This window comes from Petromyzon marinus, chromosome 24 (assembly GCF_048934315.1).
Source record: "Petromyzon marinus isolate PM22_M1 ecotype Great Lakes invasive population chromosome 24, UKy_Petmar_22M1.pri1.0, whole genome shotgun sequence".
NCBI classification, from domain to species: Eukaryota; Metazoa; Chordata; class Hyperoartia; order Petromyzontiformes; family Petromyzontidae; genus Petromyzon; species Petromyzon marinus.
In genome coordinates, this window is record NC_133690.1 from 9,803,656 (window position 1) to 9,825,762 (window position 22,107).

The window sequence follows — 22,107 nt, forward strand, 5'->3', positions numbered from 1 at the left end:
AGATTTTAAATTTAAAAGCTTCCTGTTGAGAGTCAAACTATGACCACATCAATACGTGACCAGTTAAAAATACGTGTTAATCAAGATATATTTATATATGCAATGAAAATATTACCTGTTAATTATTTTCCCAAAATATAACTCTAAGCCATAAAATACAGTAACATGTTGCCAACCATTTCATAACAATGTATTTATACTGTAAAATGTAAGTCTCAATTGCAATGTAATGACATTGAGCGTGATAGACTATCCTTCACAAAGCAGGTATCTGTTGAAACCTCTGGGTACATGCAGACAACTCACACGTGACATGTCAGTACAAAATATCACCGAGAAATAATTCTGCAACAAATCTATAACCTTAACCCTATTCCAGTCCCAATCATATTACTTCCCTACTTTCATCCATGGATGTGTCATGCACATCAGTACACTCATTACTGACTGTAACCTCCAAGCACTGAGAACAATTCTGATTGAAGACGACATCATTTTTGTGCGCAGCAGCAGCAGCATGCTCACTTACGTTGGGCGCTTTGTCTCCAGCAGGGTGAGGAGCACCTGGATTCCATTCACCAGGGCAGACTCGTTTTTCTCACCATCAAACATGTTGCTCACAAGCTGCTCTATGGTCTCTTCCCTGCAGAGTTCACAGGCGCAAGCGGTTAAACCAGCAGCAACGAAGCCTGCTGGCAGAAACGTGTGGACAGGCGGAGTATGAGCAGGGTTTAAACAAACGGTTGAAAATTTAAACCTTACGAGAGAGCTGTGTGAAGATTCATTTCTTTATAATGATTGTTATGCTTGCGATACATATACATCCAATCATCCATCACTTACTAATGATCAAAATTACATAAAAATGCTACCATTTTAGTTAATTGTATGCAAATTTAGTCTAAGCAGGTGACAGCTATAGGCTGATATCCGTGATGCGCATAACATGATTTTGGTCACAAAGAATCTTCAGCTTTGGTGTATCTACTGCTGGATGAAAGCATACGCATGACATCCATCACAGCCCTTCAATACAATTCCCCTACATGACCGATTTCATCCCTCCATCTTCATGGAGGTCATTCTCTCGGGTGCATTATCTCCTTAGGCTCCCATTTTTCGATGTGTACTGCGCAATCCAAATTACTCTCCTTAAAAGGAAATATGACATCTCAAATGGACAACTTCATCCTAAGTACTGGCAGTCTCCGATTTACGATAATCCACATTTGCGTTGATACAATACCACCATGGATCTATTTACGACACAGAAACTTGACTTACGACGCATCTTTCCGACATGACTCCGAACGCATTTGAACAGTTTGGTTTCCGATGTGACTTCGCATAAACATTTTATTATTCGAGTGTATTGTGGATGTTTACCTATTAAACCCTGTTAAATATGGATGATAAAAAGAAACACATATAGCCAAGTGATGTTTCTGGTTCTATGAGAAAAAAAGGATCCGATTTACGATGGGGTTTCCAGGAATGCCACCTATACTATTGAATCCTAAAACTCCCTGGTATAGAAAAGAATTGCCACTTCTAAAATGTAGAAAGAAAAAACTCATTTCAATATATGGAGTTATCTACTTTTCTTCTGACCTCACCAACTATGTTCCTATTTATTTCACTCAATTCTTCCTCCATTTCTAAGAGGGAGTTCACATATTGAACGTAGCACCTGTCAAATCCAGAAGGGAACCTGTTCGCACCATTTATTCTTAGCACCCCGTTCTCCTTCCTAGTCGATGGCATAACTAGTGGATCCAGATTTTAGTTTGTCGGTCAGGAGAGCTTTTAGACCATACTGGTCAGTGCGGGCCGGTGAGGAATATCTGATAAAGGAATGGATCACAAATATGCCGACAGCTACCCATTCACAGTTTACTACAGGAAAAATATAAAACTCCAAAAGCATCCCATCTCTACAGCAGCACAGCAACTACAGAACACCATAAGAAAGACTACCACAAGCACAGATACAACAATTAACGTTAGAGTAAAGAGAAATTAGAATTTTATGATATTCATAACGACACAATTCAGGCTGCTTATGCTTATGAGTATCTTTCACTGAAGAGTCCGTATGAGTTGTCCGTATTAAGTTTAAAACTAGTCTCACATCAGTAATTAACACTCCACAACGATCCAAGCAATACATGTGCAAAACAACACCTGGTGCAATTAGTTAGCATCAGCACTGGGACATGTTGACCACATCATCTTTGGATGTTCTGCACTCAACGTAATGACTGCTTAACAGTACTGGACCCTATAGTTTGTGGCTGTGGCATGTCAGTGATATGTCAGTGTGTGTGTGTGTAGCGTGATAAAATATTTAATGTAAATTACAGCCCTTGCCAATCCACTGCGATATGAGGGCCTCCCGACACACAGTTTATGGGGTTGATTTGACCAGACATAACAACACATGTGCGGGTGAGAAAATGCAAGGAGCATGCCGATTTTTCTGCACTGCCCTCTGCTGCCCACAACGTAACCCCATAGCGGCCCATAACACTCGTTTTATGCATGGTGGTCACCTGTCTAAGCAGTATCCAGGCTCAACCCTGCTTAGCTTCTAAATTATGAGATCGAGCACATTCTGGGTGATTTGATTTGTGGAGTACATATCCATGTATGTGTAGATGCGTATGTATATGCGGTTGTGTTTATATGTCTGCGCAAGTGCACTATACGACAGTACGTAACCTCCAGTGTTCAGACATTTGTAGAGTAACTTTGTGGAAGTTATGAAGGTATAAGCGTGCACGCACTTCTCCAGGGTTGTGAGCAGGGGGTCTGGCTCTGGGTTCTCCTGCACCTGGCTTATCTGCTCCCGGCTCAACCGGATGATGTCACACAGTGACTGCGACGCATTTGAATGTCTCTGGAGGGGGGTGGGGGGGTTGAAAAAAACAAATACAACTTATGATGAACAATCACCTGAATTGGCAGAAACAATACTGATTGTGAGTAGTAGCATTTCCAATATTAAGAGAAGTATCGAGAGACTGGAAAGGAGTGATCAGGAGAAACGGCCACAGAAAAATAGAATACGAAGCAAAGACATGTCACTCACGTTTTGATAATCAAGTCGTTTTTCCGTAACTAATTTTCAACAAAACGTTACCAGCACTCTCACCAACTCAATAACTGAACTCTGACTCAAATTAAGTGTATTCCAGATCTCATAAAAAAGAAACTACATACAGAATATATACAGCTAAATATACAGCCCCTGTGAATATATTATAGTATTAGCTAAGCATACAGGCCTAACATTGAACCAGTAAGTGTGGTGTGTGCATATATATGGCCACTCAGTTGGTACAGTGCACAGCTGTCAATGGACAAGGGGTACAAGTGAGAGTGCTAGTATGGCATTGGTGAGGGTGGCATGATATGCTGGGGAAACATTTTTAAAACATTTTATGAAATGTTTGAGGCAAGTGATAGCTGTACTCACATCTTCATCCTGAGAAGGGTGAATCAGCTCAATTAGCCTCTGAATCAACCTCTGTTCATTCAGCCACTGCCAACAAAAATAAAACATCAAAACACATTAATATATTCTAAAGAGTACATGTTAATTATTATATCAACATGTTATTTCATTATGATTGCAAGTTATCACATCAATGTGTTCCATCAACGTGTTCATCGTTACTGGTCTCTGGGAGTTGTGCATTTCCATGGTTTGAGCCAGTCTCTCCATAGGGAAACCAGTTAACTTCCCACAAAGTGGTAGGTATTAGCAGGCTTGGAGGAGAGGCGAGCTGACACACCCCCTAAAAGGGAGTTGAATTCACAACATTCCAACTGCAGTGGAATTCTACCAACAGTGCCACCTGGCGAGATTTCAAGGGAAACACTAAAATGTGCAGAACAGTAAACCAATTGAATACTCGAAAGCACTGCCGTAAGAAGAACATCAGTTACATCGATATTTAGCAGTTATACTGAACATTTAAAGTCCATAAAAGGAAGGAAACATGTAACTTCGCTCCCACAAAACAATTCCCAAGCTGTCCAAAGTACTTTTGGTGACAACCAAATCACCCAGCAGTAGATTGGCAAAAGGGCTGTACGCAAATATTTTTGGATTATCGTTGTGCAGCACACACACCACATTAAATGTTCCTGCCGTGAACATCACAACAACGTGCCCAGAAGCGAGGTCTCTTTTTTTGTTAAATCAATTAAGCTGAAAACTCATTTCACAAAGCCTGGTACACAGTAGTCTCGCTACATATCAAGAAGAGCTATTTCAATTTTGGGTAAGGCCTTCTTTGAAGCACAAACAGCATTCAGCCTTAGCAAAAATATGCAATCTGTATATAACTCAATCGAGGTAAACACATACTAGTGGAGCCACTGAAGGAGAAATTTATTTGCAAATTGGCCAAACAGGCAGAAAACGTAGTCCTTCCCCACAAGCTGTGGAGCTGCATTGGGACATGACCTTAAGAGAAAACCATGGAATTAACGCCCACTTGGGAAACAACATTGGTAAATACATAATGCAGAAGGCAATACCAACTTACAGCACAATTCCCTCTACCACAACTGTTCTTATATGACGTCCACTTAAGGGTTGCCTACGTTAGTGACCGCATTTCCCCTGCACAAGTTTGTCACATTAACAGCACTGCAAACATTCCTAACCACTAAGAATGCTAGATGAGGCAAACAGGCATTGTGATGAACTATTTAAGCCTGATAATGTTTAGTGCCTGTTATAATGCCATGATAAACAGATGCCGAGGTTACAGGGCCAAACTCACAATCAGAAAGAAAGGTCTTCAATTCACGTTCGGGAGTCGAATGATTCAATCATCCCTAGAGGGTCGATAAAATGAGTCCTATCACTTCGTGGAAAGGCAACGGAGAGAATGGCCTGCACCATACGAGTATGGAATTTTCTCCACCGGCTGCTTAGAACCAACCGGTTGCTTGTGTGAACAAGGAAGACACTTTGCAATGGTTCGACCGCTACTAGGTAAACAGATTCTTCACTCACGTTGAGCACGTCCTGCTTGAGCTTGGGGGGATCAACACACGTGAGCAGGCGAAACAGCAGGTCCATAATGGCCGATGTGCCAATGTGCTTGAGTAGCAGACCCACAAAGTCGTCCCTCTTCCGTAGGAAGTCAATAATCTGCACGCACACAAACACCACATATATAGCCTTGTAGATCATAGGGGCTGGCTGATTTTGTATTCAGTGCTGATGATAACATACTAAACCAGGTACTCATTTAAGGCCAAGTCAACTCGGGAAGATCCAGGAATGGTAGATACCTACTTGCCACTAACATCTGGTGCATTGGGATTATGGGTGAAATGCACTTTACAAATGTAATTATTATATGTGCCCAGGAATGTAACTCTGGTCACCATGTTCAAAGAAGAGTGCTCTAAACAGTACACCAGATACATATGCAGAAAAAACGAATTAGAAAGGTTCCCCATTGTAAAGCTCGATACGAATGGTAGCCAGTGAAAGTGCTGTAAGCGAAGACGTCAAATTACTAATACTTTGGGTGGTGGACTCATGACCACACGCAGCCATATTTGTGTGGTAGTGTGTACTGACACCAGACTACATGTGTGTTCCTGTAAGTAGCCCATAGCTATACAACACAAATATCTTATACCACCAAGTAATGCAAAGCTGGAAAAATTAATTGCAAAAATGTACATTTCGCGAGATAGCCATTTTCCCGGTTCACAAAAAACATACAAAACATCCTACGTTCCTCACACAAATAAAGACAAAAACATACATCAGAGCATCTTACGATAAAGAGATTAAACACATTCCAAATTCAAACTGTTTCTTTAAAAACATGGATGTCAACAGATAATGTATGCAATGAACATAGCCCGTAAGGGAAAATACTGTTTGCAAGTACCTATTAACACTAGAACAACGCACACAGTTGATCCCATATACTGACATTGACCACATCGCACCATACGCTCATTTTGAGCCAATTCATCCCAATAGAGGACCGGGCCAGGTTTGGATACAAATTGCATCAAGGTTTGGAAATGAACCTGCATTGGGCAGCCAGTGACTGCCACGCTGGTTATCTCAGCATGCAGCCATGCAATATTCCTAAGCATGAGCAAGCAGGGCCATAAACCCACCTCTTGGCAAGCAACACATCCACCCACCCCAAGCCCTCTCCTTATCTCTAAACCAAACACAGGGAATTGGCTAAGTTCCAACAGCGCCTTTATGACTTATGCTAACCAGAACAGGTGACTCTGGCCTTTCAGCAACGGTGTTTGTGAATTGCTAGGAATTTGACGGCAGCATCGGGTAAGCAACTTGCAGGTTGCGAAAAGCATATCGGTGGAAAAAATATAGATGCTTGAGAGAATGCTGAGAATACTGCAATGGGTAAGGCACATGTGTAAATTGCAAAGGTACAGGTCACTGAGACAGGCATTGGAATGACAAAGGAATGAGATTATTCCAGACAAAGGGAACTGTAAAAGTGGACCACAATTGTTGGGTGTTGACTCCAGGAGTTGTGGGATCTAGCAGTCTGAAGTAATGGTGAGGTGTAGTGGTGTCAATGGCATTGATGCCACCTTGTACCACTTCGCACTGGGGTCTGTAGGCTGCTCCAATAGTGGCCCAGTCTGACTGACAGGGAAATTGAGCAGTGATGTGCTTGTCTCACAACTATCCACGTCCAGCTCCCACAAGCTACCACAGTAGAAACACCAGTACTCCTGATCAAACGCAATTTCAGGCTGGTGTATAGACACAGCATGCATTAAACACACATCCATTTTAATATTTGCCAGTACTTCAACAGCAGGTACTTTGAACAATCTGAACATATCAGTGAATGTAATATCAAAATATTTTTTTACATTTGCTCTGGGCACTCCAAGTTCCTCCCACACACAAACATTACAAAATAGTACATTGACCAAGCATTCTAATAGAGAACCCCCTCCCTGGAAAATTAAAAGAGACTCAAATGGAACTTCCCTGGGTAGTGAATACACTTTTCAGGCCTACTTGATGTTGTAGTGCTTCATTGTGGCACTTTGCTGCCATATGGGTTGACCTGTCATATTTACAATGCCTGCAAAATTCTGGAATATATGGCTCACCAATTATGCATTATAATCTTCACTAAAGAAGAGCTTCACTGAGCCAAGAATTTTAGGAAGTACTTGCTTGGGATATTTTGCATTGGAGGATACCAGAAAATCTGGGAAAAACCTGTGCATACTCTCCACAAGGCTTGTCATACAATCTTCTTTCTGTATTGCTTTCTCTAGATATCCCATTTCCTACAAGTAGGTACCAAACGGTTAATGGCTCCATCTCTGTGTGATCCACAAACCCAGCTTATGAGTCACTGGTTTTAATTAATAGGTCACCTTGCATCCAGAAAACAAACTCTGGGTGGCAGGATGGCAAGATGGTAACATGTGTGCCTCACAGTGAAAAGTCCCGAGGTTCGATTCCTGACTCAGGTGCCTTAATGTGTGGCGTTTATTTGTTCTGTCCCTATTCTGCATTTGTTTCCTGCAGGTTCACCAGTTTCCTCCCATAGCTAATAGAACCATAATGTAGTTGCTATCGGGCAAAACAACTGAAGTATTACCTGCAAAACTCAATTGGGACTACACATAGCAACATCGCTTCCAACAACCAAAACTTGACAGAGCCTTCCTGAAAAACTGTCTTGAGACTCAGTGAGGATTTCCTGGGTAACCAAAAATAATAATAAAATAATCATCCATGAGCCTTGATTGATTCATGAATGGAAATGTAATACATCTGGACTGGTGGTTTTGTGGTTAGAGCATGGAACAAAATGGGAAAGCTGCGAGTTGAAATGCCGGTCAGTTGTTGACTGAGCTTAAGATAATCACATGCTCCTGGGTTTAATAAAATTAGCACGAATTTGTTGGAAGTCAACATCGGTTGTCCTCTGAATAAAGCGATCCCAACCAAACGAATGTATACCCTCCAGTACTGGTTTAGGGCCACTGAACAATGAGTGCCAGTCAACACTTGCTTGAACAAGATGACAACTTTTTAGTTTACTTCGATGCAAACCAAATCATAAAGCTCTTTAAGTGTACATACATAACTGGGTTGTGAGTCCTAGGCTGTCTGATGTGAGCTTGAAGCTTTGTTAATGAAAAAAAAACTTCAGAGTTAGTGCTAAGCTTATATCTCAAAACTTAAGTGTTGGACTGCGAGGGGGACAATGTACGAGTTGTTTATTTTTGAGTTAAATCTTTCTCAAAGCAAAGTCAAACTTTCGTGTAGGTTTTCAGAGTTAAGCTGAACAGCTCTCCGATGGGTTCAAGTTGTAACGCATATTGTCTGGCACGATGTACGAGAGCTACATGTCCTTGGAGCTCCATTCAGTGCCTGAAAATGCTCAATTGATATGCAGAATCTCCCCACATGTAGGGCAAAACATCTGACATGATGGAAAATACACGTTGCAATCTGAAAACACATTGGAGAGATAAAAGTAAAACTTGCATGATTATTCTGTGCAAAGCAATGTGTTTTGGGCCACCTGCTCGGTTTTCCTGCTGATGAGGATGCCCATGATCTTGCTGAAGAAGCTGGCGAGGAGCGGGTTCAGGGGTGGCTCCTGCTCCAGGAAGGCGTAGAGGCGCGCCAGCAGGGCCTCGTCATCCCCGAGCCGGTCGTTAATCTGCGTCACGTCGGCCGTCAGCAGCTCGCACGCCACATTCGGGTACCTACACGGGAGCGTGCAACAGACAAGACGGACAGGGGACAGGGAATGAGGAAGAAGGCAAGGAGACGCAGGGCTCTCTCTCCGCAGTGGTATATTCAGCAAGTTTACCACGTAGGATTTCGCGACCAATATCATCCAAAACAGGTTTTTGGGTTAGATCGCCTAACTATATAAATGTGACATTAAACCCGCCACCACCCGACAGCCAATTAGTAAGGCTTATCATGTAAACAAAACATTGTAACGAATTGGCAAATTTATATATCTTCAGCAACGCTCACAAATCGTCTTGTTACTACGATAATGGAAATGTACCTGAATACAGTAACAAGGTTATCGAGGTGGACTGGGCAGCTCAGAGTGCTAATAGCATGTCAGAGAACTAAACTGCAACTGATGACATCTTGGGGTTTGAATCCAGGCAGCCACCCATGATTAAACAAAGTTTTCAGGTGTAGGGAATATGGTCTCAATCCAACCACCATAGGTCGTGCCATAAGGGGAGGCAATTGTACACGAGCTGGCAAATTATAAAGCCCTCCACTTGTAAGATGAATTTGCCGCTCATGCTAGTCACTGACGACTAAACAAGAAAGACAATCTTCATTTAGATTTTCCTCTTATATTGGAATGTTTCCAGCTCTGAAAATTAACATTATTTGTTCATTTACCACGTAGCACCTCTAAAGCAGAGTAAGGTCTACCACCTGTTTTCTTTCTGTCGTTAGTTTGTCCTTCCTCCACGCCTCCGATTAGTATGGTTGGCTATGCATGGTGCGTCAGAAGTTCAACATATATACATACAATGTGGATATAAAGCAATTAAACGGAGCTCAAAAAAAGTTCTGTGACATCATCTTCCAGACATCATTGGTGCATTGTTTTCTGCAAGCATTCCAAATTGTAATTTCTCGTTCCCATGATATTGAATCATCTTTATATTAGGAAAGATACAAAATACAGTGAATATAAAAAGGGACACAAATTCTAATACAAAATTAATTGTAGCATATTTTCAGTCCTACTGCCATGCAGGCCCTAGAAGACCACTACTCACCTCAACCCTAACCTTACTTTCACCATGACTCATTCCCATTTAACAGAGAACCTGGTCTCAATTCACTTACATCAGGTCAACTGGATGAGGATCTTATTTAATTTGAAGTTTACACCTTGATACAACACATGGCCATACCTCACATTCACTGTCAAAAAGTACTTGTCCAAAATGGTTCCCACCATAGTAATGTGGAAGTTCCACCTCGAGCTTGGACCTCCGAAGGATATGAACACTGTCCTATGGATGCACTTTGACAAGTATTACTTCCCTTCATATTTAAATCTGGTTCTGCCCGTTACATTAAAGTGCTGATCTGTCGTGAAACAACTGTCCATTCAACAACAAAAATACTTACTTAAAATGCAAATGCCCACCTAATTAATTACCCACCAGAAAATGTACGCTTTGTAATGCAAACAGACTAGTAGAAAATCTAAGTTAGCTGGTTTTGATACTAACATTTCTTATTCACAGTGGTATTTTTGCTTTTTCGTAGCCAAGTTGTGCCTTTACCATGAACCAGAAAATGCTTTACGTGTTTCATACAAAACGGTGAGTGTTTACGCTGTTATATCGTTATAATCCATGACACTCATAATAATGCCCACAGACACAAAGCCATGTCATCATTCAGCAATCAGGCTTTTTTTATTTCCAAGACAGTGACTAAAGCACCCCTTTTTAAAGACACAATCCAAAAACACACACCTGGTGTTTTGCAGACTTATATCTAGGCCGTGACGCATGGGATGTCAAACAAGTTTTTATCATTGTTAATGCTAAAAACCCCACATTAAAAAGCTCAGCCACGTAACTTTCATGTGTGCTACCAAACCACCAGATAAGCAAATATGGCTACGTATGGTGCGAGAAGTTTAACATACATACGTGAGTGAGTGATGTCACAGCCACACACAGTTGGGTCTTCCTCATCTCCATTTACAAAGTGATCTGAACCCTTAAACTATAATACCCCCCCACGCCAACAGAATAACCGACACCCGTGTCGCAGCCCCTCTCACTTGTATCGGATCTTCTCGTCGAGGTCCTCGGCCGGCTCCTGGGTGATGAGGCGCACAAGCTCCTGCATGGCGAGTGGGTGCACCAGGAAGTCGACGAGCTTGCGGTTCTGGGACTTGCATTCCTGCAGCACGTCATCCTCATCCATGAGCTCGGCAAGCGTCACATCATCCTTTTCCAGCAGCGTGTCGATGTGCGACGTCGTGTGCAGGTCAAACTTCCAGAACATCCTGCCTGCGTGCCCGACAAAAGACAGCAACACAGACAATGCCCCATGGTCAGCCGTGTGCTGCGAGTGATTGCAGCAAGAACCTTTTTACCGTGTACCTGTTTTAATCACTGTAACATAATTCGTAAGTATAAGCACTTGAAGCAAACAAGGGGCACATAAACCCCTACATGCTCACATAAACCGTTACAAACATACAAAGATCAAGAAGCTATTAAATGGCCAATAATGTTGAAAATAAAACATCGCACCACCACTTATATCCTTCTGCTACAGTGAGGGGAAAAAGTATTTGATCCCCTGCTGATTTTGTACGTTTACCCACTGACAAAGAAATGATCAGTCTATAATTTTAATGGTAGGTTTATTTGAACAGTGAGAGACAGAATAACAAAAAAAATCTAGAAAAACGCATGTCAAAAATGTTATAAATTGATTTGAATTTTAATGAGGGAAATAAGTATTTGACCCCCTCTCAATCAGAAAGATTTCTGGCTCCCAGGTGTCTTTTATACAGGTAACGAGCTGCGATTAGGAGCAGTGTTAAAGGGAGTGCTCCGAATCTCAGCTTGTTACCACCTGTATAAAAGACACCTGTCCACAGAAGCAATCAATCTGTCAAATTCCAAACTCTCCACCATGGCCAAGACCAAAGAGCTCTCCAAGGATGTCAGAGACAAGATTGTGGACCTACAAAAGGCTCGAATGGGCTACAAGACCATTGCCAAGCAGCTTGGTGAGGTAACAGTTGGTGCGATTATTCGCAAATGGAAGAAACACAAAAGAACCGTCAATCTCCCTTGGCCTGGGGCTCCATGCAAGATCTCACCTCGTGGAGTTGCAATGATCATGAGAACGGTGAGGAATCAACCAAAACTACACGGGAGGATCTTGTCAGTGATTACAAGGCAGCTGGGACCATAGTCACCAAGAAAACAATTGGTAACACACTACGCCGTGAAGGACTGAAATCCTGCAGCGCCCGCAAGGTCCCCCTGCTCAAGAAAGCACATATACATGCCCGTCTGAAATTTGCCAATGAACATCTGAATGATTCAGAGGACAACTGGGTGAAAGTGTTGTGGTCAGATGAGACCAAAATGGAGCTCTATGGCATCAACTCTACTCGCCGTGTTTGGAGGAGGAGGAATGCTGCCTATGACACCAAGAACACCTTCCCCACCATCAAACATGGAGGTGGAAACATTATGCTTTGGGAGTGTTTTTCTGCTAAGGGGACAGGACAACTTCACCACATCAAAGGGACGATGGACGGGGCCATGTACCGTCAAATCTTGGGTGAGAACCTCCTTCCCTCAGCCAAGGCATTGAAAATGGGTCGTGGATGGGTATTCCAGCATGACAATGACCCAAAACACATGGCCAAGGCAACAAAGGAGTGGCTCAAGAAGAAGCACATTAAGGTCCTGGAGTGGCCTAGCCAGTCTCCAGACTTTAATCCCATAGAAAATCTGTGGAGGGAGTTGAGGTTCGAGTTGCCAAACGTCAGCCTCGACACCTTAATGACTTGGAGAAGATCTGCAAAGAGGAGTGGGACAAAATCCCTCCTGAAATGTGTGTAAACCTGGTGGCCAACTACAAGAAACGTCTGACCTCTGTGATTGCCAACAAGGGTTTTGCCACCAAGTACTAAGTCATATTTTGCAGAGGGGTCAAATACTTATTTCCCTCATTAAAATGCAAATCAATTTATAAAATTTTTGACATGCGTTTTTCTAGATTTTTGTGTTATTCTGTCTCTCACTGTTCAAATAAACCTACCATTAAAATTATAGACTGATCATTTCTTTGTCAGTGGGCAAACATACAAAATCAGTAGGGGAACAAATACTTTTTTCCCTCACTGTAGATAAAAGAGTTGCTTAAAAGTTGGCTCTGGCCGTCGAAGGTCCAATCTTAAGGGTCTTCCCCTTGGTCACCAACCTTGAGCAACTCCAGTATCTGTCTCTAACTTGCCCTCTGTTCTCAAAATATGGCTCACGAATATCAACCTACTCTTCCTCATGGCATCTACAACACGTTTCTCGCATGTTTTTAAACCTGCCAGCTATTTATTATAATCTGCCATGTAATTCCTATCATCCTCCAATTTAACCTGTGCTTATGAACCTACGAATATAAAAAAACGCAAATCAAAGCAATTTACAGGGTAGGTGGTGATGGATACGACAAAGGACAGATGCTGTCAGTGACGTGTGGGTTGAGACGACGCAAATTAGGTAGTGGTATTAAGACGTATTTGCTAAACGGCGTAAAAGTGAGAGTCGTAAATAGGGTTATTACAGTACACACAAAATCCTCCACGTATGCACATGCATAAACAAAATACCCATTTAGCATTCGGATGGAGAGGCCAGTGCTGTCTAATGGATACCTACTGGGGCCCATAATAGGTGGTGGCATAGGCAGTGGCACCACATCCCTGGCTGCCTTTTTCTCCCCCATCATTGTACGAGTCAAAAAAAACCACGGCAAAAAAAAAGAACTTGGTCAATTTATTGCCAGGGCTAGTGTCCATTGGGACACAATGTCTCCGGCAATCAAGCGTTGCGTTTCAAAAATTTGAGCCATTTACTTAAACTAGGTCAGTGCATTTTATCAAGTGACGAGTAACCTATAACTTAGCAAGCGAGAGCACAGTGATTGGAGAACAAATTATTGCAGGATGTTGTGCATTTTTCATCTCTTTCACAAGTAACAACTGTGCAGAAAAAGCACTGCTTCTTCATATAACAACACAAGTATGTCCTATTTTATATCAGCATAATATCTCATAAACCAAGCAGGCTTGAGCCTGGTATGCGGATAGATAAAGACTACAAACACTAGGTATTGTGGGCCTGGGCGATGAGGTGGCTAGGAGATGGCCACACAACAATTAATTCTTAAATCTGCATGTGGAGCTTTGGATGATATCCCCTCACATGTGCAACTCATAGCTTAAGCTCAATGCCCATCACCAGGACCGTCACCGCCAGGCATTATTTCTCCATGATAGCCCACTCCTTCTGGAACACCATTTTACTGCACATTCATAGCTTTCAATCTACACCTACTTTTAAGATACAATTAAAGGCCCACCTCTTCCGCTTGGCCTTTCAGTGTCACTGAACTGAGCTCCGCACCTTAGTCACGGTCATTTGGGTCCATGAAAGTGAGCATTCTAAATTGCATTATTATACTTATATGTGACTGGAGAAACTCGAAAAGGACAACTGTTATCTTATAAATGTACTTGCTGTACTACCCCCTTTAGGAACTCATTCTGCTTTGGATTTCTCACACCATTGCTTCATCCCCATGCACTCCATCAATGTTGCCTCAGTTTCTGGATTGCAGGCATGCATCCCCACTATACTACCAAGATTAGCCAAAACCTAATTTGTCATGGAATGTACAGTAAGTCTTAGATGCAAATACATACCCTCATATTTAATACTACTGGAAAACACCATGTAGAGAAGTGTACAGTTGTTTCCTTAATCAAGCTAAATTAAATGAAAATATCAACTGCAAAAAAAAACATCTGCGCTGCATCACTTAGTCTCTTTCTGTACAAGTCAAGCCGCCTGTCACTTAAAGCATAAAAGGAAACCATTCGCGTGAAATGTTACATCGCAAATGTAAAGCTCAGTACAAGGCACCCTATAATGTGGGTCAAAACAGGAAAGGTCCTTTGCTAATTCAGCTCCAAGCTGTTTATTTAAAATATTCGCGGCGAATACATCGGTTTTGACATTAAATGGAGAAGCTAACGCGTCAACTAATCAGCACACCCAGGAGCGCGTCTGTTGCACGATGCAATGCCATCATGAGCGTCAGCAAAAAATAAAGGACAATTCCTATTTGCGTTTAGAATGAGAAATGCAATGGCAGATATCTATCACTTAATGTAGGAGCAATGCAGGGTGAATGAAGCATCGTCATTCAGTGTTCAGTTCCCACAGTCAATGGAAGCTGCTCCTACGACTGCTTTGATGTTACATGCCGCCTCACGCCTCGAGAGCGACTGTCCTCTATTCCGCATACATAATCCCTCATTTAAATTGTATTCGAACCTCTGGGCTATTTTGCCATCATTAGCATTCTATTGAACCACCAGGCATGCAAGGATGCAGACAATAATGTTTAGTGAGAGAATGTGCAAATAATTGACGGCGCATGAGCCATTTAAACCCTTATTAAGGCTGAGAAGTACAATTTCGGATGACATACATTGAACTACTCTTTGCAGTGCGCAAAAGAGCTCAATCTCATCCTAGATAATTTAAGTCCACTGAAATAACTCGCAATAATCTTGTGGAGTCACCATCGGGACCAATTCCTGACTGGGAGTTTCAAAAGGATGTTTCTTTATTTTTAGAAAATCCATCATCTCATGTTTACATCCCTTCCAAGAGGACAAATGGAATATAGTTGGCAGACCACGAATACTGTATTTCCACAAATCAAAATGCTGAAATGCATGTCAATTTGACAAAGGTGGCACATCGCAAAAAGCCAACTGTTTTGAAGAAGAGTAGTTTAATGTGCTTTACCACAAAGTACCAGCCATGCCATTTTATCTACAAATATAGTGTCGGTAATTACAACCAGCCTCATCAGGTGATAGCCAAAGTTGTGGAAATATCCTGTTTTGGGATAAAATAAGACCGAGTTGTAATCACCGGCAAAACATCATGCTCGAATTGTAAATGTTGTGGGTTTACTCTTCAACACGCAGGTGTACTGTACTAGTAACGAATTGCCATGTTTTTTTACGTGACAAACCTTACTCATTGGCTCTCAGGTGGTGGCGGGTTTAACAAGACATTTATAGTTATGCAATCCAGCCCAAACAAAACACGATTACGGATATTGGTCGCAAAAGCCGACGTGTTAAACTGAATGTGACGATGTTCACCTCCAATAGCTGCCCTAAACACGTGGCGGTAAATACTACATTCGTGTGGTACACGTCCAGCTCCTCATTGAAGGACCTCTGTTGACTTCACTCAGGAGAATTCATTTTAACAATCCCAAAGACATGATGGGCCAAGTTGGCCCTCAACCCAAATTTTAGCTTGCAACCTTCTGATTAAGAGTCAATTGCTTTACCAAAAGCACCACAAGACCAGATAAAAGAATTACTTCAGAGAATTGCAAACCTTAAATAATTCTGGCACTTAAGAGAACACTGTCCCCCGTTGCACATTCCGCTGATGCAACACTATTTACATTCTACGGCTGTCATCTGGAAGGGTAACCACGTTTTTTAGAGCCAATGCCAAAGTTATAAAACTGTCACCAATTCTATAAAACAACCACAATTGATGTTTTGTTGTTCGACAGTAACTCCCCCGTACGCTACCCAATGAATAAGCAAGTTCATGCCTGCACAAAAATGCATGATCCTACAGAGTAGTTTTACTATTACTTGCATTTGTAAAAGCTTATTTTCCACATGTCACTGCAACCCTCGCCAATTTCTGAATAGAACACTGTACCTCAAGCCACACTACTAGTCAGATCTAATCAATTACACACTATTCAGCCACTGCAGACAATGCAGTTGCAGACCTAGCCTTCAATTAACACTCCCAAGCAACAACCACCTAGGACCATGTGAGTGTGCTATGTGTAAAAGGCATTAACAGCTTTGCAATGAACTGAAGAAAACGCTCCCCCCCGTGCTAAATGGGAGATGGTACAGTCCACAACTGCCAAATTCCTCCCCCCCCAGTCAGACGCAGTAACTTGTGGGACGGCCTCAATGCTCATTTGAGGCGTTTTGAGTCATTTGAGTAAAAATAATTTTACCTTTCAATTTTTACTTGAAAAAACCCACACGCAAAAGTGTTAAACACAGCAGCCATTCTGACTTGCAAGATGCACGATTTGTAATAATTTAAAAAAAATCATTGTGCTCGATTTCCTATATTGCTTTAGGCATACGTAAACCTACCCTAGTATCTCTTTAAAAATATTTGAGTGATGCTGCACATGTGCGTAAATGACAGTTCTTTTCAGTAATGGGAAAGTCTTGTAAATGTAAATGATGACACATTAGTCTATTCTCCACACTGACGTAAGTTTAGAATGAACAAGAAGCCATCACCACAGCAGCAGGTCACAGTGGCCAAAGCAGACCCATCTCAAATTTCCAGCATGATTTTAAATATTAAAAGGTCTGCGACTACCAACAGAAACGCATTGCATCTTTGAAGGCAAATCTTGAACTTGAATTAAGCAGCCCAAATGTGGGAATATTAACTCATGATGCGGGAAATGTACATTGACAAAAATACATTTGACAACGGGAAATACAGAAATGTGGCTTATAGGCGTTCCACAAATTAGGCAAACTCAGTTAAAATCATTATATTTTTCATCTGGTGTAATTTTGAAGGTCATCATTTAGTTTTAGATAACGTCTTATTTATGAAGTCAATGCTTTGAAACACATGAAACTGAATAAATAATCACCATCCCAGTCTGAATGAAAGAGTCAGTTAGGCAAGACAAAAATCGGAAGACTAAAAGGCATCCAAGGGTAAGTGGGCTGAAATTGAGTGGTGGCGCACACCTGCGATCCCATTTGCAGGTGTTGTTGTTGTTGTTTGAACACAGACATGTGCCTGGTAACAGTAACCGCAGGAAGCAGTGCAGCAAATAGGTTTATATTCTCTTGTGCCGAGTATTGAGAGCTTTCAACTCAGATGGAGGTTCTCCAGGCACTCCCAATTTCCCCTTGCTGCCAATATAAACTCATAAAGGTGGGACGTTAAATAGCATACACAAGACCTTCCTTAAAAGTATTGAGACTTAGTGAGGCTTACTTACCTGGGTAAATATTTCAAATAAGTCATATGGAGTCCCTTCACATTGTATAATTTGTTCAATAATCTCTGTATTAGCTCATCATGAACTCTGTAATACCCCTCAGTCACACAGCTTGAGGCATGAAGGAGTTTTAATCAAAACACATCGCATGGGGTCAATGAAATGATATGCGAGGCATTGCACCTCTTCATTTGCAGCCCTCCTTGTACAAAGTTTTCTTATCTCATGGTGTTCAGTCATAATTTATCGTGCCCACATGCCAGGGTTTACACTTAAGACGTGAATGCCTTTTGCAATTCGTTCTAACTTCCTTAAGGATGTGACTGAAAAAAATGTCCTGGAGATATGTACCGAGGACGTGTCCCCCAGGCAGTCCGACAACTCTGAAGCTTCGTTAATGAGCCAAAATACTTTATAGTTAATGTCAATATGTGCCCAGGTATGGCAGTCAAAGGATGTCAATGCATTACGTTGGCATTCTTATCTACATTATAACTTCAATGTATTTTCTATCGAATTAAAGAAGCTTCAAACCTTTGTCAGACAGCCCAAGACATGCAGCCCTAGGTGTGTAGCTATAAGATAAGACCTTGTTACTTTTGGTTTGCGTCTTTAAAAGTTGTATTATTCACACCCCCAAAATTTGCGTGCCTGAGGAGCTTTTTACAGTTAGAACCCATTTCTTGGGCAATGATTATTTTGCTATCTTTTGTGTGGTTTTTGTTTTCATTAATAACCATGATTCAAACTTCGAACAAGATCACGAGACAAAGTAAACTGTTATGAGACATATGCATCGTATGTACGACAAGAATGGTGGAAATATAAACCTGCATAAGGACTGAGGTCCGTTTCGTTCACTGACCCGTACGCGGCTAAATATGATGCAATCCAGAAATACCGACTCTCCTAAGGGTATATAAACTAAAAACAAATTGTCACTTACTAACCAGCTGGCAATTTGCAAGTCACGTGTATATCCAAAGCAGAAAAACAAATATCTTGATGGCCAAAATAAATATCAACCACTGGGTTCCAAAGCGGAATGCCGTGATTATACTTGCAAACTCTAAAATATTCTCAACAACTCAGATCACATGACAGCCAATGCTGTAATGCTTGCATTCACACTACGGCATGTGTAACGATTGTGACGAAATCAAATGCTCGGTTAAAAAAACGCTTTCGACTATCCAGTATTGTTAACTGGATGCATGTATTCCAACGACTGAGGTAGGAGTGGTGGAGAGATGGAACAATGGAGTTGTGAGATGCCTATCTACCATCAATAAGGTACCTGCAGGAGGCAGTGCAGCAAATATATTTCTGTTTGGCTATCTGTGCAGAGCATACACATGGATTTTCTCTGCATACTCCAGTTTTTTTTTCTCCATCACAGAAAACAACTTGAGGAATGGGCCGATTATCGCAAATAGGTCCTTATAAAATAATTATGGAAATTCCTGGGACTTCACTTTCATGTGTATATAAAACTGTAATTGTGGTGTAAATTTAAAGGGACAGTTCATAATTTTGGAGGTACATTTCAGACACTTGAAGGATGTGGATAATCACTAGTATAATCTTGAAGTATGTCAACGAATTAGTCCAATTCATACAATTTTTTTTGCAAACCTGTACTCATGAGGAAAGACGTGCTCATAAAATACCACTGTTGGACACTGAGACAAAACCTGCTCCCAAAAGATTTGTAGCAACACCTACTAAAACTGTTTCCAGAATGCACGTAAGCAGGCTCAGAACGACAATGTGACCTTAGCCAAGTTGTAAAGTAGTTTTTTTTTTACTTTAGTGATACGGATTATTCAAATTGAGAAAAATTACTTTAATTCGAGTAATGGGTGTTACCAATAAAAAATACACCAAAAGAATACATTTTACAGGCTTGCAACAAATGATGCAACACATGAACCTTATGGCGGTACTCTGGCTCTCGCACAATGTCCGTGATGCAGTCACTTTTAGTCTGTTGATGGTTGGCAGCAATCGACTCATCACAACGAGCTGTAGACGATGCAGTATTCAAAGTTGAATTTTTCGCTAACGGATTTTTTTATGCTGTTTGGCGTTTTGACATCGCGGAGTAGCACTGATTTCGAATTGATTGGTAACCCCAGTCGTGGAGTTAAGTACACCACTGGAAAAATAGTGTCCCAGAAATAAAATATTTTAATTGCCTCGACCATTTTTTATTATTTGGTACCCCGGGGTACAGCCATAAGGATCACATGATGCCAGGTCAACCTGTTTGTTTAAAGTCAACTCACAATCAAATGTTTATAAAATAGGAAACACTTTGAAGCAAGTTAATCGTGGATGAACAATTAATGAGCCCCATCATGAGAATGTAACGTTCACAATTGGCTCTGAGCAACACCACACACTTAATTTGGCAGGGAAACGATATGACCTAATGGCGATGCCACGTTTGCTTTTTATGTACAGGTGATGCAAGCAATTAAAGATCAACAGAAAAACTAAGGTGATACTCTAATTATTGGGTTTTTAATATATAAATGCAACCCTGAGACAAACAGGGGAAATTAAACATCCATATAGCAAGGACCAGTCTTTCAAATGGGCAGCCCCATTTCCAACCGCTGAAAATGTACGGGTTTTAACAACCTACATATATCTCCCATTCCCAATTCCACATTCAGCACTGCACCTGTGGGTTAGTGGACAGCTGTTGTTTAGATTGTATCAAGCCCAAGAGTAAAATAAACTACACAAGCTAATTTTGTAACATAAAGCTGACTGCTAATTAGTCATTAAAGTTGTGCACACAGCAACATTACCTTCCCAGCATGGCACAGGTCACTTTTATTTGACTTCCAGCCGATGCAGTACACCTACCGACTAATAATCACGACTGAAGGTGACACAGTGGTAAGGAGTCATACCGAACAGATCCAGAGACAACTTTGCAGTTCCACAATGGACTGCACTAGACTACCTCCAACCAACCAGACTGCAGGTCAAGGATAATGCAGACATCGCTAAGCAATATCACGGGGCAGTCCGCTTGGCCAGGTTCCAGCCAGCAAGTGTCCTCGTGCACTTGTCAGTCAGCAAACCATTCAGCCTGTTTGCATTTTTCACAAGTTGTATTGACATCAATGGGTCCCATGACCTCTTACCTCTTAAAATAATACTCTAGCAGTGCAATACTTCAGCAACAATGCGAGATCGGCCAGCATGTTTGCGTTCACTAAGAGTCCACGCAATGGCAAATTCGAACTCTGCACAAACTGTGCCGATTACATCATACAAATATAAAATGTGAGGGGTATCTTAAAATACATCTTGGGGAAGGAAATACACGTTACAAAGGGAGGTTACACACCAAATTTATGAACATTTCCACACAACAAGGAATTGCATTCAGCTTCTCCTTAGTAGTTAAACATAGAATTTCCGCATTAGTAATCCCTCCATGAGGGCCCAACGCCATGGCAACACTGCTCAAATACACGTCAATGTCTACAGTGCCGAATGAAAACAAGACAACCATTTTACACCAGTTCACTCAAACTACCCGGTGACATTTTCAACGCAGCCGCTAAATTAAACAATGCTAAGTAAAACAACATTGGCTTAACAAACTATAGTCATGAACTCATGTCAAGGCTAAGCACAAGCTTATGAATAAGGTTGGACAACAGTCTTATGTACAGGTTCACACGTGCACTCGTACCAAATGATATCGGGGACATTTAAAGATAACAGCTGACCAGAAAAGTGCTCTTAATTTTCATCATCTCAAGAAAATGTATCTAACATTTACAGTCAAGTCAACATAATCCAACATGTGTGCTGACCAAAGGAAGACACCATGTGAGCAATCCTGTACCTAAGATGCAGAAAACAAATTTCAAAAGTATATATTTGTCTCATCCAACAGAGCTCCGCGTATTTATTGCTTGTGATGTTTTTCAATCTGTATTTGGGGTAAAAAAGTAAGTCTCTGCCTACATTCAAATGAGTACCAAGTCATACTAATCTTCGTTGACAGATAGAATAGTAGTTGAATTGCACATTCCTATGGCAGGGCTAATTTATCCATAGTGCAACCATGGCCGACTTCATGGCAGGGCTAATTTATCCATGGCCGACTTCCCACAAAGTGTTAACTGTCTTATCAATTCTGTAGGGATGAGCCGAGT

General features: G+C 41.4%; 1 protein-coding gene across 13 annotated transcripts in view; it reads right to left on the reverse strand.

Moving 5' to 3' along the window:
* The window catches only part of LOC116945523 (serine/threonine-protein phosphatase 6 regulatory subunit 3-like), a 61,970-nt gene that overhangs the window by 36,214 nt on the left and 3,649 nt on the right, over positions 1-22,107 (reverse strand). For all 13 annotated transcript variants that reach the window (XM_032959876.2, XM_032959883.2, XM_032959877.2 and 10 more), the window contains exons 2-7: positions 10,851-11,082; positions 8,583-8,769; positions 5,033-5,170; positions 3,479-3,544; positions 2,787-2,899; positions 530-643 (exon numbers count right to left, since the gene is read on the reverse strand). In XM_032959876.2, the coding sequence (XP_032815767.2) occupies positions 530-643; positions 2,787-2,899; positions 3,479-3,544; positions 5,033-5,170; positions 8,583-8,769; positions 10,851-11,077 (845 nt within the window). In that variant the 5' untranslated portion in view covers positions 11,078-11,082. The remainder of the gene's footprint in view (positions 1-529; positions 644-2,786; positions 2,900-3,478; positions 3,545-5,032; positions 5,171-8,582; positions 8,770-10,850; positions 11,083-22,107) is intronic.